The sequence below is a fragment of the Salmo salar genome, chromosome 15 (genome assembly GCF_965601325.2).
Source record: "Salmo salar chromosome 15, fSalSal1, whole genome shotgun sequence".
Classification (NCBI taxonomy): domain Eukaryota; kingdom Metazoa; phylum Chordata; class Actinopteri; order Salmoniformes; family Salmonidae; genus Salmo; species Salmo salar.
Genome location: NC_138305.1, coordinates 98,585,183 through 98,611,480, shown reverse-complemented (window position 1 = coordinate 98,611,480; position 26,298 = coordinate 98,585,183). Strand labels below are relative to the sequence as shown.

At 38.6% G+C, this 26,298-nt stretch overlaps 1 protein-coding gene across 3 annotated transcripts in view; it reads left to right on the top strand.

The window, feature by feature from the left end:
• The window catches only part of LOC106592748 (formin-like protein 3), a 127,189-nt gene that overhangs the window by 55,206 nt on the left and 45,685 nt on the right, over positions 1–26,298 (top strand). For all 3 annotated transcript variants that reach the window (XM_045696308.2, XM_045696309.2, XM_045696306.2), the window contains exon 4: positions 6,640–6,723. In XM_045696308.2, the coding sequence (XP_045552264.1) occupies positions 6,640–6,723 (84 nt within the window). The remainder of the gene's footprint in view (positions 1–6,639; positions 6,724–26,298) is intronic.

The window sequence follows — 26,298 nt, the reverse complement described above, 5'->3', positions numbered from 1 at the left end:
TCTCCCCCAGCCTCCCCAGCCTCCCCCAGCCTCCCCAGTCTCCCCAGTCACCCCAGCCTCCCCAGTCACCCCAGTCTCCCCCAGTCTCCCCAGTCACCCCAGCCTCCCCAGTCTCCCCCAGTCTCCCCAGCCTCCCCAGTCTCCCCAGTCTCCCCAGTCACCCCAGTCTCCTCAGTCTCCCCAGTCTCCCCAGTCTCCCCCAGCCTCTCCAGCCTCCTCAGTCTCCCAAGTCTTCCTCTTCACAATGCTCAGATGGTAGTCATTGTACTGTACTGCTAGGAAAGGAATGGTCCACTCCCCCATAACATAGTAGAGGAGGAAGCTTAGTTGTTTACACCAGAGGGACAGGAAGCATGGCCGACCAACGGTGAACCCTGTGAAAAACACACACACGTGCAAGCACGCACGGACATGCAGCACGGACACACACACACATGCACACAGGCACGCGTACATACAGTGGGGGGAAAAAGTATTTGATCCCCTGCTGATTTTGTACGTTTGCCCACTGATAAAGAAAGGATCAGTCTATAATCTTAATGGTAGGTTTATTTGAACAGTGAGAGACAGAATAACAACAAAAATATCCAGAAAAACGCATGTAAAAAATTTTATAAATTGATTTGCATTTTAATGAGGGAAATAAGTATTTGACCCCCTCTCAATCAGAAAGATTTCTGTCTCCCAGGTGTCTTTTATACAGGTAACGAGCTGAGATTAGGAGCACACTCTTAAAGGGAGTGCTCCTAATCTCAGCTTGTTACCTGTATAAAAGACACCTGTCCACAGAAGCAATCAATCAATCAGATTCCAAACTCTCCACCATGGCCAAGACCAAAGAGCGCTCCAAGGATGTCAGGGACAAGATTGTAGACCTACACAAGGCTGGAATGAGCTACAAGACCATCGCCAAGCAGCTTGGTGAGAAGGTGACAACATTTGGTGCGATTATTTGCAAATGGAAGAAACACAAAAGAACTTTCAATATCCCTCGGCCTGGGGCTCCATGCAAGATCTCACCTCGTGGGGTTGCAATGATCATGAGAACGGTGAGGAATCAGCCCAGAACTACACGGGAGGATCTTGTCAATGATCTCAAGGTAGCTGGGACCAAGAAAACAATTGGTAACACACTACGCCATGAAGGACTGAAATCCTGCAGCGCCCGCAAGGTCCCCCTGCTCAAGAAAGCACATATACATGCCCGTCTGAAGTTTGCCAATGAACATCAAGGCGGTGACCCGATCCTGTAGGTTCATGCTCTACAACATTCGCAGAGTACGACCCTGCCTCACACAGGAAGCGGCGCAGGTCCTAATCCAGGCACTTGTCATCTCCCGTCTGGATTACTGCAACTCGCTGTTGGCTGGGCTCCCTGCCTGTGCCATTAAACCCCTACAACTCATCCAGAACGCCGCAGCCCGTCTGTGTTCAACCTTCCCAAGTTCTCTCACGTCACCCCGCTCCTCCGCTCTCTCCACTGGCTTCCAGTTGAAGCTCGCATCCGCTACAAGACCATGGTGATTGCCTACGGAGCTGTGAAGGGAACGGCACCTCCATACCTTCAGGCTCTGATCAGGCCCTACACCCAAACAAGGGCACTGCGTTCATCCACCACTGGCCTGCTGGCCCCCCTACCTCTGAGGAAGCACAGTTCCCGCTCAGCCCAGTCAAAACTGTTCGCTGCTCTGGCACCCCAATGGTGGAACAAGCTCCCTCACGACGCCAGGACAGCGGAGTCAATCACCACCTTCCGGAGACACCTGAAACCCCACCTCTTTAAGGAATACCTAGGATAGGATAAAGTAATCCTTCTAACCCCCCCCCCCCCCCATTAAAAGATTTAGATGCACTATTGTAAAGTGGTTGTTCCACTGGATATCATAAGGTGAATGCACCATTTTGTAAGTCGCTCTGGATAAGAGCGTCTGCTAAATGACTTAAATGTAATGTAATGTAACATCTGAATGATTCAGAGGACAACTGGTGAAAGTGTTGTGGTCAGATGAGACCAAAATGGAGCTCTTTGACATCAACTCAACTCGCCGTGTTTGGAGGAGGAGGAATTCTGCCTATGACCCCAAGAACACCATCTCCACTGTCAAACATAGAGGTGGAAACATTATGCTTTGGGGGTGTTTTTCTGCTAAGGGGACAGGACAACTTCACCGCATCAAAGGGACGATGGACGGGGTCATGTACCGTCAAATCTTGGGTGAGAACATCCTTCCCTCAGCCAGGGCATTGAAAATGGGTCGTGGATGGGTATTCCAGCATGACAATGACCCAAAACACACGGCCAAGGCAACAAAGGAGTGGCTCAAGAAGAAGCACATTAAGGTCCTGGAGTGGCCTAGCCAGTCTCCAGACCTTAATCCCATAGAAAATCTGTTGAGGGAGCTGAAGGTTCGAGTTGCCAAACGTCAGCCTCGAAACCTTAATGACTTGGAGAAGATCTGCAAAGAGGAGTGGGACAAAATCCCTCCTGAGATGTGTGCAAACCTGGTGGCCAACTACAAGAAACGTCTGACCTCTGTGATTGCCAACAAGGGTTTTGCCACCAAGTACTAAGTCATGTTTTGCAGAGGGGTCAAATACTTATTTCCCTCATTAAAATGCAAATCAATTTATAACATTTTTGACATGCGTTTTTCTGGATTTTTTTGTTGTTATTCTGTCTCTCACTGTTCAAATAAACCTACAATTAAAATTATAGACTGATCATTTCTTTGTAAGTGGGCAAACGTACAAAATCAGCAGGCGATCAAATACTTTTTCCCCCCACTGTACGCACACATACACAAATTCATACATAGGAAAATACTTGGTTTGGAGAAACCACCTCTCAGCCCCTCCCACCTCTCTGTCATCCTAACACCCTGTTTAACTGATGTCCTAATCAGCCATCAGACAGATACTTACTGTACCTCTGATGGGTGTGAGTTAGAGATGTCCTTTAAATCCAACTAAAAGATTATTTCTGATCTGCCATTGTGTTCAGGGCATGGCTCCAAGAGTAAGACCTATTACATTTTTACCTCATCAATACAAGTCTTGTGTTCTAAAGTTTTTCCCAGAAAGAATAGGGATGCTATTTTCAGACAAAGGCTGTGTTTAGTGGGCAGAATAGAGTCAGTGGAACAGAGCCCTGTTTGTTGCGTGTCTCTGAATCCTGGCCCCTGTACGACGTGTTATTCCTCAGATTGCCAAAACAATCTGAAAAAGCATCTGGTTGGACAGGAAAAGAAGGGGGGAGGGAGGGCAAGAGATGGGAGAAAGGGGAAGAGAGGTAGAGAGGGGAAGGGAGGAAGAGAGAGAGAGAGAGAGAGAGAGAGAGAGAGAGAGGGAGGGAGGGGAAGCAAGGGGAGAGAGGGAGGGAGGGGAGAGAGGGAGGGAGGGGAAGCGAGGGGAGAGAGGGAGGGAGGGGAGAGATGGAGGGAGGGGAGAGAGGGAGGGAGGGGAAGCGAGGGGAGAGAGAGGGAGGGGGCTGGTAGACAGGAAACTGATCAAGCGTGCCTCTTCCTCCTCCTCCTCCTCCTCCCCTTTACTCCTCCCCCTCCTCCTCTTTACTCCTCCCCCTTCTCCCCTTTACTCCTCCCTACACCCAATCTCACTGCTTCTCTCTCTTCCTCTGTTTCTCACCTCTCTGTTGCTCACCTCTCTCAATTCAGTTTCAATTTAAAGGGCTTTATTGGTACGGGAAACATATGTTTACATTTCCAAAGCAAGTGAAGTAGATAAACAAAAGTTAAATAAACAATAAAAAGTGAACAGTAAATATTACACTCATACAAGTGTTGCAACAATGTCCAAATGGTTAAAGTACAAAAGAGAAAATAAATAAACATAAATATGGGTAGTATTGACAATGGTGTTTGTTCTTCACTGGTTGACCTTTTCTTGTGGCAACAGGTCACAAGAAAAGTTTATCAAAATTGGATTTGTTTTTGAATTCTTTGTGTATCTGTGTAATCTGAGGGAAATATGCGTCTCTAATATGGTCATACATTTGGCAGGAGGTTAGGAAGTGCAGCTCAGTTTCCACCTCATTTTGTGGGCAGTGTGCACATAGCCTGTCTTCTCTTGAGAGCCAGGTCTTCCTACGGCGGCCTTTCTCAATAGCAAGGCTATGCTCAAACAGTCTGTACATAGTCAAAGCTTTCCTTAAGTTTGGGTCAGTCACAGTGGTCAGGTATTCTGCCACTGTGTACTTTCTGTTTAGGGCCAAATAGCATTCTAGTTTGCTCTGTTTTTATGTTAATTCTTTCCAATGTGTCAAGAAATGATCTTGTTTTGTCATGATTTGGTTGGGTCTAATTGTGTTGCTGTTCTGGGGCTCTGTGGGGTGTGTTTGTGTTTGTGAACAGAGCCCCAGGACCAGCTTGCTTAGGGGACTCTTCTCCAGGTTCATCTCTCTGTAGGTGATGGCTTTGTTATGGAAGGTTTGGGAATCGCTTCCTTTTAGGTGGATGTAGAATTTAATGGCTCTTTTCTGGATTTTGATAATTAGCAGGTATCAGTCTAATTCTGCTCTGCATGCATTATTTGGTGTTCTACGTTGTACACTGAGGATATTTTTTTGCAGAAATCTGCATGCAGAGTCTCAATTTGGTGTTTGTCCCATTTTGTGAATTCTTGGTTGGTGAGCGGACCCCAGACCTCACAACCATAAAGGGCAATGGGTTCTATATCTGATTCAAGTATTTTTTGCCAGATCCTAAATGGTATGTCAAATTTTATGTTCCTTTTGATGGCATAGAATGCCCTTCCTGCCTTGTCTCTCAGATCGTTCACAGCTTTGTGGAAGTTACCTGTGGTGCTGATGTTTAGGCCAAGGTATGTATAGTTTTTTGTGTGCTCTAGTGCAATGGTGTCTAAATGGAATTTGTATTTGTGGTCCTGGCAACTGGACCTTTTTTGGAACACCATTATTTTTTCTTACTGAGATTTACTGTCAGGGCCCAGGTCTGACAGAATCTGTGCAGAAGATCTAGGTGCTGCTGTAGGCCCTCCATGGCTGGGGACAGAAGCACCAGATCATCAGCAAACAGTAGACATTTGACTTCAGATTCTAGTAGGGTGAGGCCGGGTGCTGTAGACCGTTCTAGTGCCCTCACCAATTTGTTGATATATATGTTGAAGAGGGTGGGGATTAAGCTGCATCACTCTCTCACCCCTCTCTCTCCCTCCCTTCTCTCTCTCTCCCTCACAGGGGCAATGGGCCTTCCTTTCTGCCTCACCATTGGCTCCAGGTTATTTTGTAACCAAACAGTCCCCTGTCCCAGTTACATTCCTAACCAAAATATTGTGGCTATTTTTGGAACCTTTTACCCCAATTCTACTCCCCTGTCGTTTCCTAAAGAGGAGAGCAGGGGTGTTGAGCCTAACGCTTCAAACACACAGACAGCGTCATCGCATTTTGATGCACAAGAATTACATTAATTTCCAATGAAAGCCTGCGTTTGCCTTTCAGAATTGCATTGCAGAGGCAGTCTTTTTCACCCGTCCAGAAAGCTGGAGTAAAATGAAGAGCCTTGCCAAGTCCTTTCTCTCTCCGTCAGGGGTGTAGTGGGGGGGACCCCATTTTGTGCAGGCTTTTACAGCTTTCAGGAATGTGAGAAGCTAGTGTGTTCAGTCTCTGCCTGTCCTTGTACTTCTCCCCTTCCTCTCGGTTCCTCTTTCCATCCTCTCTGTTCCTCTCTCCTCCCTCTCCTCCCTCTCTCTGTCCCGCTCTGTCCCTCTGTTGTCCCTCTCTGTCCCTCTCTGATCCTCTCTCCTTCTTCTCTGTTCTTCTCTCCTGCCTGTGTCCCTCTCTGTCCCTCTCTTTTCCTCTCTGTTCCTCTCTCCTTCCTCTGTTCCTCTCTCCTTTCTTCCTGTTCCTCCCTATTCCTCTCCTTCCTGTTCCTCTCTCCTTCCTCTCTGTTCCTATCTGTTCCTCTCTCCTTGCTCTCTGTTCCTCTCCCCTTCCTCTATGTTCCTTTCTCCTTCCTCTCTGTTCCTCTCTCCTTCCTCTCTGTTCCTCTCTCCTTCCTCATCGTTCCTCTCTCCTTCCTCTCTGTTCCTCTCTGTTCCTCTCTCCTTGCTCTCCTTCCTCTCTGTTCTCCTCTCTTTCCTCTCTGTACCTCTGTTCTTTTATCCTTCCTCTCTGTACCTCTGTTCTTCTCTCCTTCCTCTCTGTTCCTCTCTGTTCTTCTCTCCTTCCTCTCTGTTCCTCTCTGTTCTTTTATCCTTCCTCTCTGTACCTCTGTTCTTCTCTCCTTCCTCTCTGTTCCTCTCTGTTCTTCTCTCCTTCCTCTCTGTTCCTCTCTGTTCTTCTCTCCTTCCTCTCTGTACCTCTCTGTTCCGCTCCTTCCTTTCTGTTCCTCTCTCCTGCTTCTCTGTTCCTCTCTCCTGCTTCTCTGTTCCTCTCTCCTTCCACTCAGTTCCTCTTTCCTTCCTCTCTGTTCCTCTCTCCTCCATCTCTCCTCCATCTCTGTCCCTCTCCTTCCTCTCTGTTCCTCTCCTTCCACTCGGTTCCTCTTTCCTTCCTCTCTGTTCCTCTGTCCTCCTTCTCTGTCCCTCTCTGTTCCTCTCTGTTCCTAAGGGTGTGCTGGCTCCTGAATATTCTGCCCTGCTAACCTCACTCTCCATGTCACCCAGGTGGGTCCGGGAGTTCCTCAACGATGAGAACAGGGGTCTGGATATCCTGGTGGAGTACCTGTCCTTTGCTCAGTGTGCTGTCATGTGAGTACACACAACCTAAGCTAAGCTTAGCATATCTTCAGAAGAGACTGGAAGTAGTTAGCTACCTAAGCAGATTGACACTGGATCCAAGAAGTGTTGATACACACAGATAGGCGCTACAGACACACTCTTGTGCCTGTAAGAATGGGCAGTAGCACACTGGATGGATTCCTTATTGCATTGTGTATCTTTGAATGTGCCTGGGTGTGCTTGTATGCCTCATATGCTGCATACTGAATGAGTGGTTCAAATCAAATGTTATTTGTCACATGCTTCGTAAACAACAGGTGTAGACTAAAGCTGTGTGCATGCTTCCCAATTCAAAAGTTTGTGCAGTCTATCATGACGACGTTTAGTGATTTCTTTCTTATTTTCCTTTTGGTCTTCGGCAGTGTTTAATCAGCTATTCGTGCGCACAACATTTTTTCCTGAGGCATACTGAAGTTCGGTAGCCGAAGTCTACGCCCCTTCATCGGTGATTCTTCAGTGAAGTGTTGGTTGTCATTCAACAAGAGACGACTCGTTTTCATGCAATTTTTTCCACTTCAGAAATACAGCACCAAACATCTCAGTTAGATGTAAAATTGCGTGACTAAGACCTCCTCAGCAAAAACGTCAAAATTAATTATAGATTTCTTGAGTTATCTTAGATTAATTATAACTATTTTGAGGAAGCGTATACCTGCTACGGTATCTCAAGAGGGACAAACAGCACTATTGATGCTTTTTTCTCGTTCTTCAAGTGAAGAGCGAGAAATTATTACAGGAAAATAAACTCACAACAAGTTCATTATTTGTAAAGTAAATGGCGAGCCAATTACAGAAAATAGCTTACAGTTGTGAGTGTGACAAAATAAAAGCAAGGAATTCTACCTGAGAATGTTAGAACTTGGACACTGTCTCGTAGGCCTAACGTTATATCCTAATTTGACGTTGGTACAGGTCATGTTCTTCACATTACCATCTCTGGTAAACACATACTATATCAAATAAAATCTAAGTGTATTTGTTACATGCACATGATACACAAGATGTAGTGAAATGGATACATAGTGGTGTCTTTTGTTTAGACATGTAGCTAGCTAGCTAAACAATGAACCATAATCCCAACTCATAATGTTACTACCCTGCAGGAAACTGCAGGTAGCTAAAACTAACCAGGTTCAATGTTAACTAGCTAGCTAACATTAGGCTATACGTAGCAATGCAAATGGCTCTGAGATACAAATAATATTACTACACAGATCATACACGTAACGTTAGCTAGCGAGCCAGCCAGCTAATATTACGCTTTAACTTGAAATGAAAACAACTTTCTGACAAAATTAGAAATGTATAATATCTGAAAATGTAGCTAGCTAGACTCTCTTACCCAAATACATGATGGCTGCTTCTCCCTGTCTGTCACGGATGGCATGGTTGCCCTTAGTTTGAAGATGTAATCCAGAGACAGGTGTTTTACACAACAGCCTTCTGTGTGTTCTCTTTTCGACTCCCTCTGCATATTTGCAATCAAATGCCAGAATTTTCTCCATCTCCTTAGCTATCATACTCTAATTCCACCGGGCATTCCACTAATTTCAAAACTCGGTCCTCCAGAAAGTGGATAGCAACACTATTGCAGTTTTACTTCATGATTTCTTTCAAAAAAGCCGCGTTAGAAAGGATTACCTACACATACTGACCAGCTCATGTTATAGACAGAAGCGTGCTACATGGCAGACCAATCCAAACTCATCTCTCGGCATGTCCAGCCCATCCATTATCTCAGCCAATCATGGCTAGCAGGACGGTTCCCCGACTTTTTCCATGGCTAAACTGACTAGGCTCGTAATTTAACAATTGTATTCATATTTACGGATGGAATACAACTTTGTTATTAAGGCACATGAAAGTTCACATGTTCCAGAAGGCATTTCTGTCAAAAACGCATTTTGATTAAAAAAAAGTCTACGTTCAAATGCCTCTCCTGTCAAGTAGCGACGTGCGACATACGCCTAGTTTCCTGAAATGAGTCACATTTGATCATACTGTAGGCCTACCGGTGGCCTACTATCAAAAACTAGCCCATCACATTTTAACATGGAAATAGCTGTTCTATCATTCAGCCTATAGTAGCAGCCAATGTGTGGTGTTCATTGTAGACCTACATTCCATGAGACTTTTGAAAAAAACATGCAGGGCTGGACATGAACATGTTTCTCCACTTGTCCTTCAGACAAGGAGGTGACTGAACATGTTGTTGTGTTGTTTGATGCAAGAAACTACTTTACAAAGTAAAATGCATTATTATTCCTATACCATTATGACAAAGAATCAGACAAATTATGCTACCAAATCAAAATCAAATCAAATCAAATGTATTTATATAGCCCTTCGTACATCAGCTGATATCTCAAAGTGCTGTACAGAAACCCAGCCTAAAACCCCAAACAGCAAGCAATGCATGTGAAAGAAGCACGGTGGCTAGGAAAAACTCCCTAGGACAAACTCCCTAGAAAGGCCAAAAACCTAGGAAGAAACCTAGAGAGGAACCAGGTTATGAGGGGTGGCCAGTCCTCTTCTGGCTGTGCAGGGTGGATATTATAACAGAACATGGTCAAGATGTTAAAATGTTCATAAATGACCAGCATGGTCAAATAATAATAATCATAGTAGTTGTCGAGGGTGCAACAAGCACGTCCGGTGAACAGGTCAGGGTTCCATAGCCGCAGGCAGAACAGTTGAAACTGGAGCAGCCTCTGCTTATTGGCTGCTTAGCTTATTCAAGCCTGTCTCAAAATACAACACTGCCCCTTTAAGACAAAAAAAGCTTTTTACCTCACTCGTGTTTCAAAGACATCTATAAATGTATATGTTGTGTGCTCTTGTAGGAAGCAATCATTCCCCTATTGCTGACTACAAATGATCTATTACTGGGCTAATAACTCACTAACTAGCAAAGGATATGAACAGAATGTGCACACATGGCTACATGCAGCTCTCGCTTTGATCTCAAAGCAAGCACATCTACTCACAACCGCTCATGCTGTAAACACAGTCCAGTGCATAATAAATGGCACAGATCCATATATGACAATGGTCTATTTGCATATAGGTCTACTGCAGCTCTGATTGTTTATGCCACACTGGTCTGTGTAGAGTACGGGCTGAGTAGTGCGGGTCAATGAGATAGAATCCTACTCCGATGTTTTCTGCCTACAACAAAACCTCTTGCATAGTTCGTTGTATTTCGGTATGTTGCAATGAAAGCGGCTAATTTTGCATGTCACAATTGCCTCAGTAAAGGGAAACGTTGATGGTGTTAACAGGGAAAACTCTAGAACAGTGGTCACCAACATTTTCTGAGTCAAGATCACTTTGAGTCAAAATGTAAGCCTATGCAACATTAACCAATTAAAAACAGTACTGTAGAAATTAGGTTTGTGCAGTAAGCTATAGGCCTAATACATTATCACCACATATTGGCTTTGCTTGAATTGCCCTGCCAATGCATTGTTGTTCAGGACATTTAAAAATATAGATATTTCTAAATTTGAGGTAGGCTATATGATCACACCGGTAATAGATCCTTTGTTGTATTACTTGTGAGGCACAGCTGAGTGAGCATACATTTAAATAATTAGCTTTTTATTTTACTGGGCTGATGGTGCCTGTATCTGATGTTCAGTCTCAGTGGAGGGAGAGAGCAGCAGACTGAGAGTCCGCCTGTCAACATCCCTCCAGTCTCCCTGTCCTCCACTGACAGACCAAAAAGGGACGGTCTTCCAGCTGATGGCCAAACTCGAGTCGCACCACATTATTTCTGCCTCATGCACAAATTCATGTTGTTACTCCTATGAACAGATAAATATTATTCCTCGATATTAAAAAAAGACCCAAGCCGCTAATATTAACATCAATGCTAACCTAAAGATAGACTTTCCTATTCATTCATTACTGCTGCAGTGCTTGTTGAAGCGCTGAGTGGAAGTAGGAAGAACGTGCATTTTATGTCTTATAAAAGTGTTGAATACAAAGTGTTGAATACAAAGTGTTGAATACAAAGTGTTGACAGTGCTGAGTAAGAACTTAAACATGAATTTTGTCATAAAAACAGCAGCTCTTTACTGTATTCGTTGACAGTCTCTCTCTAGTCTGGTTTTAAACGTTTAGAAACAGTAGATCTTTACTGTATTCGTTGACAGTCTCTCTCTAGTCTGGTTTTAAACATTTAGAAACAGTAGATCTTTACTGTATTCGTTGACAGTCTCTCTAGTCTGGTTTTAAACATTTAGAAACAGTAGATCTTTACTGTATTCGTTGACAGTCTCTCTAGTCTGGTTTTAAACATTTAGAAACAGTAGATCTTTACTGTATTCGTTGACAGTCTCTCTAGTCTGGTTTTAAACGTTTAGAAACAGTAGATCTTTACTGTATTCGTTGACAGTCTCTAGTCTGGTTTTAAACATTTAGAAACAGTAGATCTTTACTGTATTCGTTGACAGTCTCTCTAGTCTGGTTTTAAACATTTAGAAACAGTAGATCTTTACTGTATTCGTTGACAGTCTCTCTAGTCTGGTTTTAAACATTTAGAAACAGTAGATCTTTACTGTATTCGTTGACAGTCTCTCTAGTCTGGTTTTAAACGTTTAGAAACAGTAGATCTTTACTGTATTCGTTGACAGTCTCTCTAGTCTGGTTTTAAACATTTAGAAACAGTAGATCTTTACTGTATTCGTTGACAGTCTCTCTAGTCTGGTTTTAAACATTTAGAAACAGTAGATCTTTACTGTATTCGTTGACAGTCTCTCTAGTCTGGTTTTAAACGTTTAGAAACAGTAGATCTTTACTGTATTCGTTGACAGTCTCTCTCTAGTCTGGTTTTAAACATTTAGAAACAGTAGATCTTTACTGTATTCGTTGACAGTCTCTCTCTAGTCTGGTTTTAAACGTTTAGAAACAGTAGATCTTTACTGTATTCGTTGACAGTCTCTCTAGTCTGGTTTTAAACATTTAGAAACAGTAGATCTTTACTGTATTCGTTGACAGTCTCTCTCTAGTCTGGTTTTAAGCATTTAGAAACAGTAGATCTTTACTGTATTCGTTGACAGTCTCTCTCTAGTCTGGTTTTAAACATTTAGAAACAGTAGATCTTTACTGTATTCGTTGACAGTCTCTCTAGTCTGGTTTTAAACGTTTAGAAACAGTAGATCTTTACTGTATTCGTTGACAGTCTCTCTAGTCTGGTTTTAAACATTTAGAAACAGTAGATCTTTACTGTATTCGTTGACAGTCTCTCTAGTCTGGTTTTAAACATTTAGAAACAGTAGATCTTTACTGTATTCGTTGACAGTCTCTCTCTAGTCTGGTTTTAAACATTTAGAAACAGTAGATCTTTACTGTATTCGTTGACAGTCTCTCTCTAGTCTGGTTTTAAATGTTTAGAAACAGTAGATCTTTACTGTATTCGTTGACAGTCTCTCTAGTCTGGTTTTAAACATTTAGAAACAGTAGATCTTTACTGTATTCGTTGACAGTCTCTCTAGTCTGGTTTTAAACGTTTAGAAACAGTAGATCTTTACTGTATTCATTGACAGTCTCTCTAGTCTGGTTTTAAACATTTAGAAACAGTAGATCTTTACTGTATTCGTTGACAGTCTCTCTAGTCTGGTTTTAAATGTTTAGAAACAGTAGATCTTTACTGTATTCGTTGACAGACTCTCTAGTCTGGTTTTAAACATTTAGAAACAGTAGATCTTTACTGTATTCGTTGACAGTCTCTCTAGTCTGGTTTTAAACATTTAGAAACAGTAGATCTTTACTGTATTCGTTGACAGTCTCTCTCTAGTCTGGTTTTAAACATTTAGAAACAGTAGATCTTTACTGTATTCGTTGACAGTCTCTCTCTAGTCTGGTTTTAAATGTTTAGAAACAGTAGATCTTTACTGTATTCGTTGACAGTCTCTCTAGTCTGGTTTTAAACGTTTAGAAACAGTAGATGTTTACTGTATTCGTTGACAGTCTCTCTCTAGTCTGGTTTTAAACATCTAGAAACAGTAGATCTTTACTGTATTCGTTGACAGTCTCTCTAGTCTGGTTTTAAACGTTTAGAAACAGTAGATATTTACTGTATACGTTGACAGTCTCTAGTCTGGTTTTAAACGTTTAGAAACAGTAGATCTTTACTGTATTCGTTGACAGTCTCTCTAGTCTGGTTTTAAACGTTTAGAAACAGAAGATCTTTACTGTATTCGTTGACAGTCTCTCTCTAGTCTGGTTTTAAACGTTTAGAAACAGTAGATCTTTACTGTATTCGTTGACAGTCTCTCTAGTCTGGTTTTAAACATTTAGAAACAGTAGATCTTTACTGTATTCGTTGACAGTCTCTCTCTAGTCTGGTTTTAAACATTTAGAAACACTAGATCTTTACTGTATTCGTTGACAGTCTCTCTAGTCTGGTTTTAAACATTTAGAAACAGTAGATCTTTACTGTATTCGTTGACAGTCTCTCTCTAGTCTGGTTTTAAACGTTTAGAAACAGTAGATCTTTACTGTATTCGTTGACAGTCTCTCTAGTCTGGTTTTAAACATTTAGAAACAGTAGATCTTTACTGTATTCGTTGACAGTCTCTCTCTAGTCTGGTTTTAAACATTTAGAAACAGTAGATCTTTACTGTATTCGTTGACAGTCTCTCTAGTCTGGTTTTAAACATTTAGAAACAGTAGATCTTTACTGTATTCGTTGACAGTCTCTCTCTAGTCTGGTTTTAAACATTTAGAAACAGTAGATCTTTACTGTATTCGTTGACAGTCTCTCTAGTCTGGTTTTAAACATTTAGAAACAGTAGATCTTTACTGTATTCGTTGACAGTCTCTCTAGTCTGGTTTTAAACATTTAGAAACAGTAGATCTTTACTGTATTCGTTGACAGTCTCTCTAGTCTGGTTTTAAACATTTAGAAACAGTAGATCTTTACTGTATTAGTTGACAGTCTCTCTAGTCTGGTTTTAAACGTTTAGAAACAGTAGATCTTTACTGTATTCGTTGACAGTCTCTCTCTAGTCTGGTTTTAAACATTTAGAAACAGTAGATCTTTACTGTATTCGTTGACAGTCTCTCTCTAGTCTGGTTTTAAACATTTAGAAACAGTAGATCTTTACTGTATTCGTTGACAGTCTCTCTAGTCTGGTTTTAAACATTTAGAAACAGTAGATCTTTACTGTATTCGTTGACAGTCTCTCTCTAGTCTGGTTTTAAACATTTAGAAACAGTAGATCTTTACTGTATTCGTTGACAGTCTCTCTAGTCTGGTTTTAAACATTTAGAAACAGTAGATCTTTACTGTATTCGTTGACAGTCTCTCTAGTCTGGTTTTAAACATTTAGAAACAGTAGATCTTTACTGTATTCGTTGACAGTCTCTCTCTAGTCTGGTTTTAAATGTTTAGAAACAGTAGATCTTTACTGTATTCGTTGACAGTCTCTCTCTAGTCTGGTTTTAAACATTTAGAAACAGTAGATCTTTACTGTATTCGTTGACAGTCTCTCTCTAGTCTGGTTTTAAACGTTTAGAAACAGTAGATCTTTACTGTATTCGTTGACAGTCTCTCTAGTCTGGTTTTAAACGTCTAGAAACAGTAGATCTTTACTGTATTCGTTGACAGTCTCTCTGTAGTCTGGTTTTAAACATTTAGAAACAGTAGATCTTTACTGTATTCGTTGACAGTCTCTCTCTAGTCTGGTTTTAAACGTTTAGAAACAGTAGATCTTTACTGTATTCGTTGACAGTCTCTCTCTAGTCTGGTTTTAAACGTTTAGAAACAGTAGATCTTTACTGTATTCGTTGACAGTCTCTCTAGTCTGGGTTTAAACATTTAGAAACAGTAGATCTTTACTGTATTCGTTGACAGTCTCTCTCTAGTCTGGTTTTAAACATTTAGAAACAGTAGATCTTTACTGTATTCGTTGACAGTCTCTCTCTAGTCTGGTTTTAAACGTTTAGAAACAGTAGATCTTTACTGTATTCGTTGACAGTCTCTCTAGTCTGGTTTTAAACATTTAGAAACAGTAGATCTTTACTGTATTCGTTGACAGTCTCTCTCTAGTCTGGTTTTAAACATTTAGAAACAGTAGATCTTTACTGTATTCGTTGACAGTCTCTAGTCTGGTTTTAAACGTTTAGAAACAGTAGATCTTTACTGTATTCGTTGACAGTCTCTCTAGTCTGGTTTTAAACATTTAGAAACAGTAGATCTTTACTGTATTCGTTGACAGTCTCTCTCTAGTCTGGTTTTAAACATTTAGAAACAGTAGATCTTTACTGTATTCGTTGACAGTCTCTCTCTAGTCTGGTTTTAAACGTTTAGAAACAGTAGATCTTTACTGTATTCGTTGACAGTCTCTCTCTAGTCTGGTTTTAAACGTTTAGAAACAGTAGATCTTTACTGTATTCGTTGACAGTCTCTCTAGTCTGGTTTTAAACATTTAGAAACAGTAGATCTTTACTGTATTCGTTGACAGTCTCTCTCTAGTCTGGTTTTAAACGTTTAGAAACAGTAGATCTTTACTGTATTCGTTGACAGTCTCTCTCTAGTCTGGTTTTAAACATTTAGAAACAGTAGATCTTTACTGTATTCGTTGACAGTCTCTCTCTAGTCTGGTTTTAAACGTTTAGAAACAGTAGATCTTTACTGTATTCGTTGACAGTCTCTCTCTAGTCTGGTTTGACACATTTAGAAACAGTAGATCTTTACTGTATTCGTTGACAGTCTCTCTAGTCTGGTTTTAAACGTTTAGAAACAGTAGATCTTTACTGTATTCGTTGACAGTCTCTCTAGTCTGGTTTTAAACATTTAGAAACAGTAGATCTTTACTGTATTCGTTGACAGTCTCTCTAGTCTGGTTTTAAACATTTAGAAACAGTAGATCTTTACTGTATTCGTTGACAGTCTCTCTCTAGTCTGGTTTTAAACGTTTAGAAACAGTAGATCTTTACTGTATTCGTTGACAGTCTCTCTCTAGTCTGGTTTGACACATTTAGAAACAGTAGATCTTTACTGTATTCGTTGACAGTATCTCTAGTCTGGTTTTAAACGTTTAGAAACAGTAGATCTTTACTGTATTCGTTGACAGTCTCTCTCTAGTCTGGTTTGACACATTTAGAAACAGTAGATCTTTACTGTATTCGTTGACAGTCTCTCTAGTCTGGTTTTAAACGTTTAGAAACAGTAGATCTTTACTGTATTCGTTGACAGTCTCTCTAGTCTGGTTTTAAACATTTAGAAACAGTAGATCTTTACTGTATTCGTTGACAGTCTCTCTAGTCTGGTTTTAAACATTTAGAAACAGTAGATCTTTACTGTATTCGTTGACAGTCTCTCTCTAGTCTGGTTTTAAACATTTAGAAACAGTAGATCTTTACTGTATTCGTTGACAGTCTCTCTCTAGTCTGGTTTTAAACATTTAGAAACAGTAGATCTTTACTGTATTCGTTGACAGTCTCTCTCTAGTCTGGTTTTAAACGTTTAGAAACAGTAGATCTTTACTGTATTCGTTGACAGTCTCTCTAGTCTGGTTTTAAACATTTAGAAACAGTAGATCTTTACTGTATTCGTTGACAGTCTCTCTAGTCTGGTTTTAAACATTTAGAAACAGTAGATCTTTACTGTATTCTTTGACAGTCTCTCTCTAGTCTGGTTTTAAACATTTAGAAACAGTAGATCTTTACTGTATTCGTTGACAGTCTCTAGTCTGGTTTTAAACGTTTAGAAACAGTAGATCTTTACTGTATTCGTTGACAGTCTCTCTAGTCTGGTTTTAAACGTCTAGAAACAGTAGATCTTTACTGTATTCGTTGACAGTCTCTCTCTAGTCTGGTTTTAAACATTTAGAAACAGCAGCTCTTTACTGTATTCGTTGACAGTCTCTCTCTAGTCTGGTTTTAAACATTTAGAAACAGTAGATCTTTACTGTATTCGTTGACAGTCTCTAGTCTGGTTTTAAACATTTAGAAACAGTAGATCTTTACTGTATTCGTTGACAGTCTCTCTAGTCTGGTTTTAAACGTCTAGAAACAGTAGATCTTTACTGTATTCGTTGACTGTCTCTCTAGTCTGGTTTTAAACGTCTAGAAACAGTAGATCTTTACTGTATTCGTTGACAGTCTCTCTCTAGTCTGGTTTTAAACATTTAGAAACAGTAGATCTTTACTGTATTCGTTGACAGTCTCTCTCTAGTCTGGTTTTAAACATTTAGAAACAGTAGATCTTTACTGTATTCGTTGACAGTCTCTCTCTAGTCTGGTTTTAAACGTCTAGAAACAGTAGATCTTTACTGTATTCGTTGACAGTCTCTCTAGTCTGGTTTTAAACGTCTAGAAACAGTAGATCTTTACTGTATTCGTTGACAGTCTCTCTGTAGTCTGGTTTTAAACATTTAGAAACAGTAGATCTTTACTGTATTCGTTGACAGTCTCTCTCTAGTCTGGTTTTAAACGTTTAGAAACAGTAGATCTTTACTGTATTCGTTGACAGTCTCTCTCTAGTCTGGTTTTAAACGTTTAGAAACAGTAGATCTTTACTGTATTCGTTGACAGTCTCTCTAGTCTGGTTTTAAACATTTAGAAACAGTAGATCTTTACTGTATTCGTTGACAGTCTCTCTCTAGTCTGGTTTTAAACATTTAGAAACAGTAGATCTTTACTGTATTCGTTGACAGTCTCTCTCTAGTCTGGTTTTAAACGTTTAGAAACAGTAGATCTTTACTGTATTCGTTGACAGTCTCTCTAGTCTGGTTTTAAACATTTAGAAACAGTAGATCTTTACTGTATTCGTTGACAGTCTCTCTCTAGTCTGGTTTTAAACATTTAGAAACAGTAGATCTTTACTGTATTCGTTGACAGTCTCTAGTCTGGTTTTAAACGTTTAGAAACAGTAGATCTTTACTGTATTCGTTGACAGTCTCTCTAGTCTGGTTTTAAACATTTAGAAACAGTAGATCTTTACTGTATTCGTTGACAGTCTCTCTCTAGTCTGGTTTTAAACATTTAGAAACAGTAGATCTTTACTGTATTCGTTGACAGTCTCTCTCTAGTCTGGTTTTAAACGTTTAGAAACAGTAGATCTTTACTGTATTCGTTGACAGTCTCTCTCTAGTCTGGTTTTAAACGTTTAGAAACAGTAGATCTTTACTGTATTCGTTGACAGTCTCTCTAGTCTGGTTTTAAACATTTAGAAACAGTAGATCTTTACTGTATTCGTTGACAGTCTCTCTAGTCTGGTTTTAAACGTTTAGAAACAGTAGATCTTTACTGTATTCGTTGACAGTCTCTCTCTAGTCTGGTTTTAAACGTCTAGAAACAGTAGATCTTTACTGTATTCGTTGACAGTCTCTCTAGTCTGGTTTTAAACATTTAGAAACAGTAGATCTTTACTGTATTCGTTGACAATCTCTAGTCTGGTTTTAAACGTTTAGAAACAGTAGATCTTTACTGTATTCGTTGACAGTCTCTCTCTAGTCTGGTTTTAAACATTTAGAAACAGTAGATCTTTACTGTATTCGTTGACAGTCTCTCTAGTCTGGTTTTAAACATTTAGAAACAGTAGATCTTTACTGTATTCGTTGACAGTCTCTCTCTAGTCTGGTTTTAAACATTTAGAAACAGTAGATCTTTACTGTATTCGTTGACAGTCTCTCTCTAGTCTGGTTTTAAACATTTAGAAACAGTAGATCTTTACTGTATTCGTTGACAGTCTCTCTAGTCTGGTTTTAAACATTTAGAAACAGTAGATCTTTACTGTATTCGTTGACAGTCTCTCTCTAGTCTGGTTTTAAACATTTAGAAACAGTAGATCTTTACTGTATTCGTTGACAGTCTCTAGTCTGGTTTTAAACGTTTAGAAACAGTAGATCTTTACTGTATTCGTTGACAGTCTCTCTAGTCTGGTTTTAAACATTTAGAAACAGTAGATCTTTACTGTATTCGTTGACAGTCTCTCTAGTCTGGTTTTAAACGTTTAGAAACAGTAGATCTTTACTGTATTCGTTGACAGTCTCTCTCTAGTCTGGTTTTAAACGTTTAGAAACAGTAGATCTTTACTGTATTCGTTGACAGTCTCTCTCTAGTCTGGTTTGACACATTTAGAAACAGTAGATCTTTACTGTATTCGTTGACAGTCTCTCTAGTCTGGTTTTAAACGTTTAGAAACAGTAGATCTTTACTGTATTCGTTGACAGTCTCTCTAGTCTGGTTTTAAACATTTAGAAACAGTAGATCTTTACTGTATTCGTTGACAGTCTCTCTAGTCTGGTTTTAAACATTTAGAAACAGTAGATCTTTACTGTATTCGTTGACAGTCTCTCTCTAGTCTGGTTTTAAACATTTAGAAACAGTAGATCTTTACTGTATTCGTTGACAGTCTCTCTCTAGTCTGGTTTTAAACATTTAGAAACAGTAGATCTTTACTGTATTCGTTGACAGTCTCTCTAGTCTGGTTTTAAACATTTAGAAACAGTAGATCTTTACTGTATTCGTTGACAGTCTCTCTCTAGTCTGGTTTTAAACATTTAGAAACAGTAGATCTTTACTGTATTCGTTGACAGTCTCTCTAGTCTGGTTTTAAACATTTAGAAACAGTAGATCTTTACTGTATTCGTTGACAGTCTCTCTAGTCTGGTTTTAAACGTCTAGAAACAGTAGATCTTTACTGTATTCGTTGACAGTCTCTCTCTAGCCTGGTTTTAAACATTTAGAAACAGCAGCTCTTTACTGTATTCGTTGACAGTCTCTCTCTAGTCTGGTTTTAAACATTTAGAAACAGTAGATCTTTACTGTATTCGTTGACAGTCTCTAGTCTGGTTTTAAACATTTAGAAACAGTAGATCTTTACTGTATTCGTTGACAGTCTCTCTCTAGTCTGGTTTTAAACGTCTAGAAACAGTAGATCTTTACTGTATTCGTTGACAGTCTCTCTAGTCTGGTTTTAAACGTCTAGAAACAGTAGATCTTTACTGTATTCGTTGACAGTCTCTCTCTAGTCTGGTTTTAAACATTTAGAAACAGTAGATCTTTACTGTATTCGTTGACAGTCTCTCTCTAGTCTGGTTTTAAACATTTAGAAACAGTAGATCTTTACTGTATTCGTTGACAGTCTCTCTAGTCTGGTTTTAAACGTTTAGAAACAGTAGATCTTTACTGTATTCGTTGACAGTCTCTCTCTAGTCTGGTTTTAAACATTTAGAAACAGCAGCTCTTTACTGTATTCGTTGACAGTCTCTCTCTAGTCTGGTTTTAAACATTTAGAAACAGTAGATCTTTACTGTATTCGTTGACAGTCTCTAGTCTGGTTTTAAACATTTAGAAACAGTAGATCTTTACTGTATTCGTTGACAGTCTCTCTCTAGTCTGGTTTTAAACGTCTAGAAACAGTAGATCTTTACTGTATTCGTTGACAGTCTCTCTAGTCTGGTTTTAAACGTCTAGAAACAGTAGATCTTTACTGTATTCGTTGACAGTCTCTCTCTAGTCTGGTTTTAAACATTTAGAAACAGTAGATCTTTACTGTATTTGTTGACAGTCTCTCTAGTCTGGTTTTAAACATTTAGAAACAGTAGATCTTTACTGTATTCGTTGACAGTCTCTCTCTAGTCTGGTTTTAAACATTTAGAAACAGTAGATCTTTACTGTATTCGTTGACAGTCTCTCTAGTCTGGTTTTAAACATTTAGAAACAGTAGATCTTTACTGTATTCGTTGACAGTCTCTCTAGTCTGGTTTTAAACATTTAGAAACAGTAGATCTTTACTGTATTCGTTGACAGTCTCTCTAGTCTGGTTTTAAACATTTAGAAACAGTAGATCTTTACTGTATTCGTTGACAGTCTCTCTAGTCTGGTTTTAAACATTTAGAAACAGTAGATCTTTACTGTATTCGTTGACAGTCTCTCTCTAGTCTGGTTTTAAACATTTAGAAACAGTAGATCTTTACTGTATTCGTTGACAGTCTCTCTCTAGTCTGGTTTTAAACATTTAGAAACAGTAGATCTTTACTGTATTCGTTGACAGTCTCTCTAGTCTGGTTTTAAACATTTAGAAACAGTAGATCTTTACTGTATTCGTTGACAGTCTCTCTCTAGTCTGGTTTTAAACATTTAGAAACAGTAGATCTTTACTGTATTCGTTGACAGTCTCTCTAGTCTGGTTTTAAACATTTAGAAACAGTAGATCTTTACTGTATTCGTTGACAGTCTCTCTAGTCTGGTTTTAAACATTTAGAAACAGTAGATCTTTACTGTATTCGTTGACAGTCTCTCTAGTCTGGTTTTAAACATTTAGAAACAGTAGATCTTTACTGTATTCGTTGACAGTCTCTCTCTAGTCTGGTTTTAAACATTTAGAAACAGTAGATCTTTACTGTATTCGTTGACAGTCTCTCTCTAGTCTGGTTTTAAACATTTAGAAACAGTAGATCTTTACTGTATTCGTTGACAGTCTCTCTAGTCTGGTTTTAAACATTTAGAAACAGTAGATCTTTACTGTATTCGTTGACAGTCTCTCTCTAGTCTGGTTTTAAACATTTAGAAACAGTAGATCTTTACTGTATTCGTTGACAGTCTCTCTAGTCTGGTTTTAAACATTTAGAAACAGTAGATCTTTACTGTATTCGTTGACAGTCTCTCTAGTCTGGTTTTAAACATTTAGAAACAGTAGATCTTTACTGTATTCGTTGACAGTCTCTCTCTAGTCTGGTTTTAAACGTTTAGAAACAGTAGATCTTTACTGTATTCGTTGACAGTCTCTCTCTAGTCTGGTTTTAAACGTTTAGAAACAGTAGATCTTTACTGTATTCGTTGACAGTCTCTCTCTAGTCTGGTTTTAAACGTTTAGAAACAGTAGATCTTTACTGTATTCGTTGACAGTCTCTCTCTAGTCTGGTTTGACACATTTAGAAACAGTAGATCTTTACTGTATTCGTTGACAGTCTCTCTAGTCTGGTTTTAAACATTTAGAAACAGTAGATCTTTACTGTATTCGTTGACAGTCTCTCTAGTCTGGTTTTAAACATTTAGAAACAGTAGATCTTTACTGTATTCGTTGACAGTCTCTCTCTAGTCTGGTTTTAAACATTTAGAAACAGTAGATCTTTACTGTATTCGTTGACAGTCTCTCTCTAGTCTGGTTTTAAACATTTAGAAACAGTAGATCTTTACTGTATTCGTTGACAGTCTCTCTAGTCTGGTTTTAAACATTTAGAAACAGTAGATCTTTACTGTATTCGTTGACAGTCTCTCTCTAGTCTGGTTTTAAACATTTAGAAACAGTAGATCTTTACTGTATTCGTTGACAGTCTCTCTAGTCTGGTTTTAAACATTTAGAAACAGTAGATCTTTACTGTATTCGTTGACAGTCTCTCTAGTCTGGTTTTAAACATTTAGAAACAGTAGATCTTTACTGTATTAGTTGACAGTCTCTCTAGTCTGGTTTTAAACATTTAGAAACAGTAGATCTTTACTGTATTCGTTGACAGTCTCTCTCTAGTCTGGTTTTAAACATTTAGAAACAGTAGATCTTTACTGTATTCGTTGACAGTCTCTCTCTAGTCTGGTTTTAAACATTTAGAAACAGTAGATCTTTACTGTATTCGTTGACAGTCTCTCTAGTCTGGTTTTAAACATTTAGAAACAGTAGATCTTTACTGTATTCGTTGACAGTCTCTCTCTAGTCTGGTTTTAAACATTTAGAAACAGTAGATCTTTACTGTATTCGTTGACAGTCTCTCTAGTCTGGTTTTAAACATTTAGAAACAGTAGATCTTTACTGTATTCGTTGACAGTCTCTCTAGTCTGGTTTTAAACATTTAGAAACAGTAGATCTTTACTGTATTCGTTGACAGTCTCTCTCTAGTCTGGTTTTAAACGTTTAGAAACAGTAGATCTTTACTGTATTCGTTGACAGTCTCTCTCTAGTCTGGTTTTAAACATTTAGAAACAGTAGATCTTTACTGTATTCGTTGACAGTCTCTCTCTAGTCTGGTTTTAAACGTTTAGAAACAGTAGATCTTTACTGTATTCGTTGACAGTCTCTCTCTAGTCTGGTTTGACACATTTAGAAACAGTAGATCTTTACTGTATTCGTTGACAGTCTCTCTAGTCTGGTTTTAAACGTTTAGAAACAGTAGATCTTTACTGTATTCGTTGACAGTCTCTCTAGTCTGGTTTTAAACATTTAGAAACAGTAGATCTTTACTGTATTCGTTGACAGTCTCTCTAGTCTGGTTTTAAACATTTAGAAACAGTAGATCTTTACTGTATTCGTTGACAGTCTCTCTCTAGTCTGGTTTTAAACATTTAGAAACAGTAGATCTTTACTGTATTCGTTGACAGTCTCTCTCTAGTCTGGTTTTAAACATTTAGAAACAGTAGATCTTTACTGTATTCGTTGACAGTCTCTCTAGTCTGGTTTTAAACATTTAGAAACAGTAGATCTTTACTGTATTCGTTGACAGTCTCTCTCTAGTCTGGTTTTAAACGTTTAGAAACAGTAGATCTTTACTGTATTCGTTGACAGTCTCTCTAGTCTGGTTTTAAACATTTAGAAACAGTAGATCTTTACTGTATTCGTTGACAGTCTCTCTAGTCTGGTTTTAAACGTCTAGAAACAGTAGATCTTTACTGTATTCGTTGACAGTCTCTCTCTAGTCTGGTTTTAAACATTTAGAAACAGCAGCTCTTTACTGTATTCGTTGACAGTCTCTCTCTAGTCTGGTTTTAAACATTTAGAAACAGTAGATCTTTACTGTATTCGTTGACAGTCTCTAGTCTGGTTTTAAACATTTAGAAACAGTAGATCTTTACTGTATTCGTTGACAGTCTCTCTCTAGTCTGGTTTTAAACGTCTAGAAACAGTAGATCTTTACTGTATTCGTTGACAGTCTCTCTAGTCTGGTTTTAAACGTCTAGAAACAGTAGATCTTTACTGTATTCGTTGACAGTCTCTCTGTAGTCTGGTTTTAAACATTTAGAAACAGTAGATCTTTACTGTATTCGTTGACAGTCTCTCTAGTCTGGTTTTAAACATTTAGAAACAGTAGATCTTTACTGTATTCGTTGACAGTCTCTCTAGTCTGGTTTTAAACATTTAGAAACAGTAGATCTTTACTGTATTCGTTGACAGTCTCTCTCTAGTCTGGTTTTAAACATTTAGAAACAGTAGATCTTTACTGTATTCGTTGACAGTCTCTAGTCTGGTTTTAAACGTTTAGAAACAGTAGATCTTTACTGTATTCGTTGACAGTCTCTCTAGTCTGGTTTTAAACATTTAGAAACAGTAGATCTTTACTGTATTCGTTGACAGTCTCTCTCTAGTCTGGTTTTAAACATTTAGAAACAGTAGATCTTTACTGTATTCGTTGACAGTCTCTCTCTAGTCTGGTTTTAAACGTTTAGAAACAGTAGATCTTTACTGTATTCGTTGACAGTCTCTCTCTAGTCTGGTTTTAAACGTTTAGAAACAGTAGATCTTTACTGTATTCGTTGACAGTCTCTCTCTAGTCTGGTTTTAAACATTTAGAAACAGTAGATCTTTACTGTATTCGTTGACAGTCTCTCTCTAGTCTGGTTTTAAACATTTAGAAACAGTAGATCTTTACTGTATTCGTTGACAGTCTCTCTCTAGTCTGGTTTTAAACATTTAGAAACAGTAGATCTTTACTGTATTCGTTGACAGTCTCTCTAGTCTGGTTTTAAACGTTTAGAAACAGTAGATCTTTACTGTATTCGTTGACAGTCTCTCTAGTCTGGTTTTAAACGTTTAGAAACAGTAGATCTTTACTGTATTCGTTGACAGTCTCTCTAGTCTGGTTTTAAACATTTAGAAACAGTAGATCTTTACTGTATTCGTTGACAGTCTCTAGTCTGGTTTTAAACGTTTAGAAACAGTAGATCTTTACTGTATTCGTTGACAGTCTCTCTCTAGTCTGGTTTTAAACATTTAGAAACAGTAGATCTTTACTGTATTCGTTGACAGTCTCTCTAGTCTGGTTTTAAACGTTTAGAAACAGTAGATCTTTACTGTATTCGTTGACAGTCTCTCTCTAGTCTGGTTTTAAACATTTAGAAACAGTAGATCTTTACTGTATTCGTTGACAGTCTCTCTAGTCTGGTTTTAAACATTTAGAAACAGTAGATCTTTACTGTATTCGTTGACAGTCTCTCTAGTCTGGTTTTAAACGTTTAGAAACAGTAGATCTTTACTGTATTCGTTGACAGTCTCTCTAGTCTGGTTTTAAACATTTAGAAACAGTAGATCTTTACTGTATTCGTTGACAGTCTCTCTAGTCTGGTTTTAAACATTTAGAAACAGTAGATCTTTACTGTATTCGTTGACAGTCTCTAGTCTGGTTTTAAACATTTAGAAACAGTAGATCTTTACTGTATTCGTTGACAGTCTCTCTAGTCTGGTTTTAAACGTTTAGAAACAGTAGATCTTTACTGTATTCGTTGACAGTCTCTCTCTAGTCTGGTTTTAAACGTTTCGAAACAGTAGATCTTTACTGTATTCGTTGACAGTCTCTCTAGTCTGGTTTTAAACATTTAGAAACAGTAGATCTTTACTGTATTCGTTGACAGTCTCTCTCTAGTCTGGTTTTAAACATTTAGAAACAGTAGATCTTTACTGTATTCGTTGACAGTCTCTCTAGTCTGGTTTTAAACGTTTAGAAACAGTAGATCTTTACTGTATTCGTTGACAGTCTCTCTCTACTCTGGTTTTAAACATTTAGAAACAGTAGATCTTTACTGTATTCGTTGACAGTCTCTCTCTAGTCTGGTTTTAAACATTTAGAAACAGTAGATCTTTACTGTATTCGTTGACAGTCTCTCTAGTCTGGTTTTAAACATTTAGAAACAGTAGATCTTTACTGTATTCGTTGACAGTCTCTCTCTAGTCTGGTTTTAAACATTTAGAAACAGTAGATCTTTACTGTATTCGTTGACAGTCTCTCTAGTCTGGTTTTAAACATTTAGAAACAGTAGATCTTTACTGTATTCGTTGACAGTCTCTCTCTAGTCTGGTTTTAAACATTTAGAAACAGTAGATCTTTACTGTATTCGTTGACAGTCTCTCTAGTCTGGTTTTAAACATTTAGAAACAGTAGATCTTTACTGTATTCGTTGACAGTCTCTCTCTAGTCTGGTTTTAAACATTTAGAAACAGTAGATCTTTACTGTATTCGTTGACAGTCTCTCTCTAGTCTGGTTTTAAACATTTAGAAACAGTAGATCTTTACTGTATTCGTTGACAGTCTCTCTAGTCTGGTTTTAAACATTTAGAAACAGTAGATCTTTACTGTATTCGTTGACAGTCTCTCTAGTCTGGTTTTAAACATTTAGAAACAGTAGATCTTTACTGTATTCGTTGACAGTCTCTCTAGTCTGGTTTTAAACGTTTAGAAACAGTAGATCTTTACTGTATTCGTTGACAGTCTCTCTCTAGTCTGGTTTTAAACATTTAGAAACAGTAGATCTTTACTGTATTCGTTGACAGTCTCTCTAGTCTGGTTTTAAACATTTAGAAACAGTAGATCTTTACTGTATTCGTTG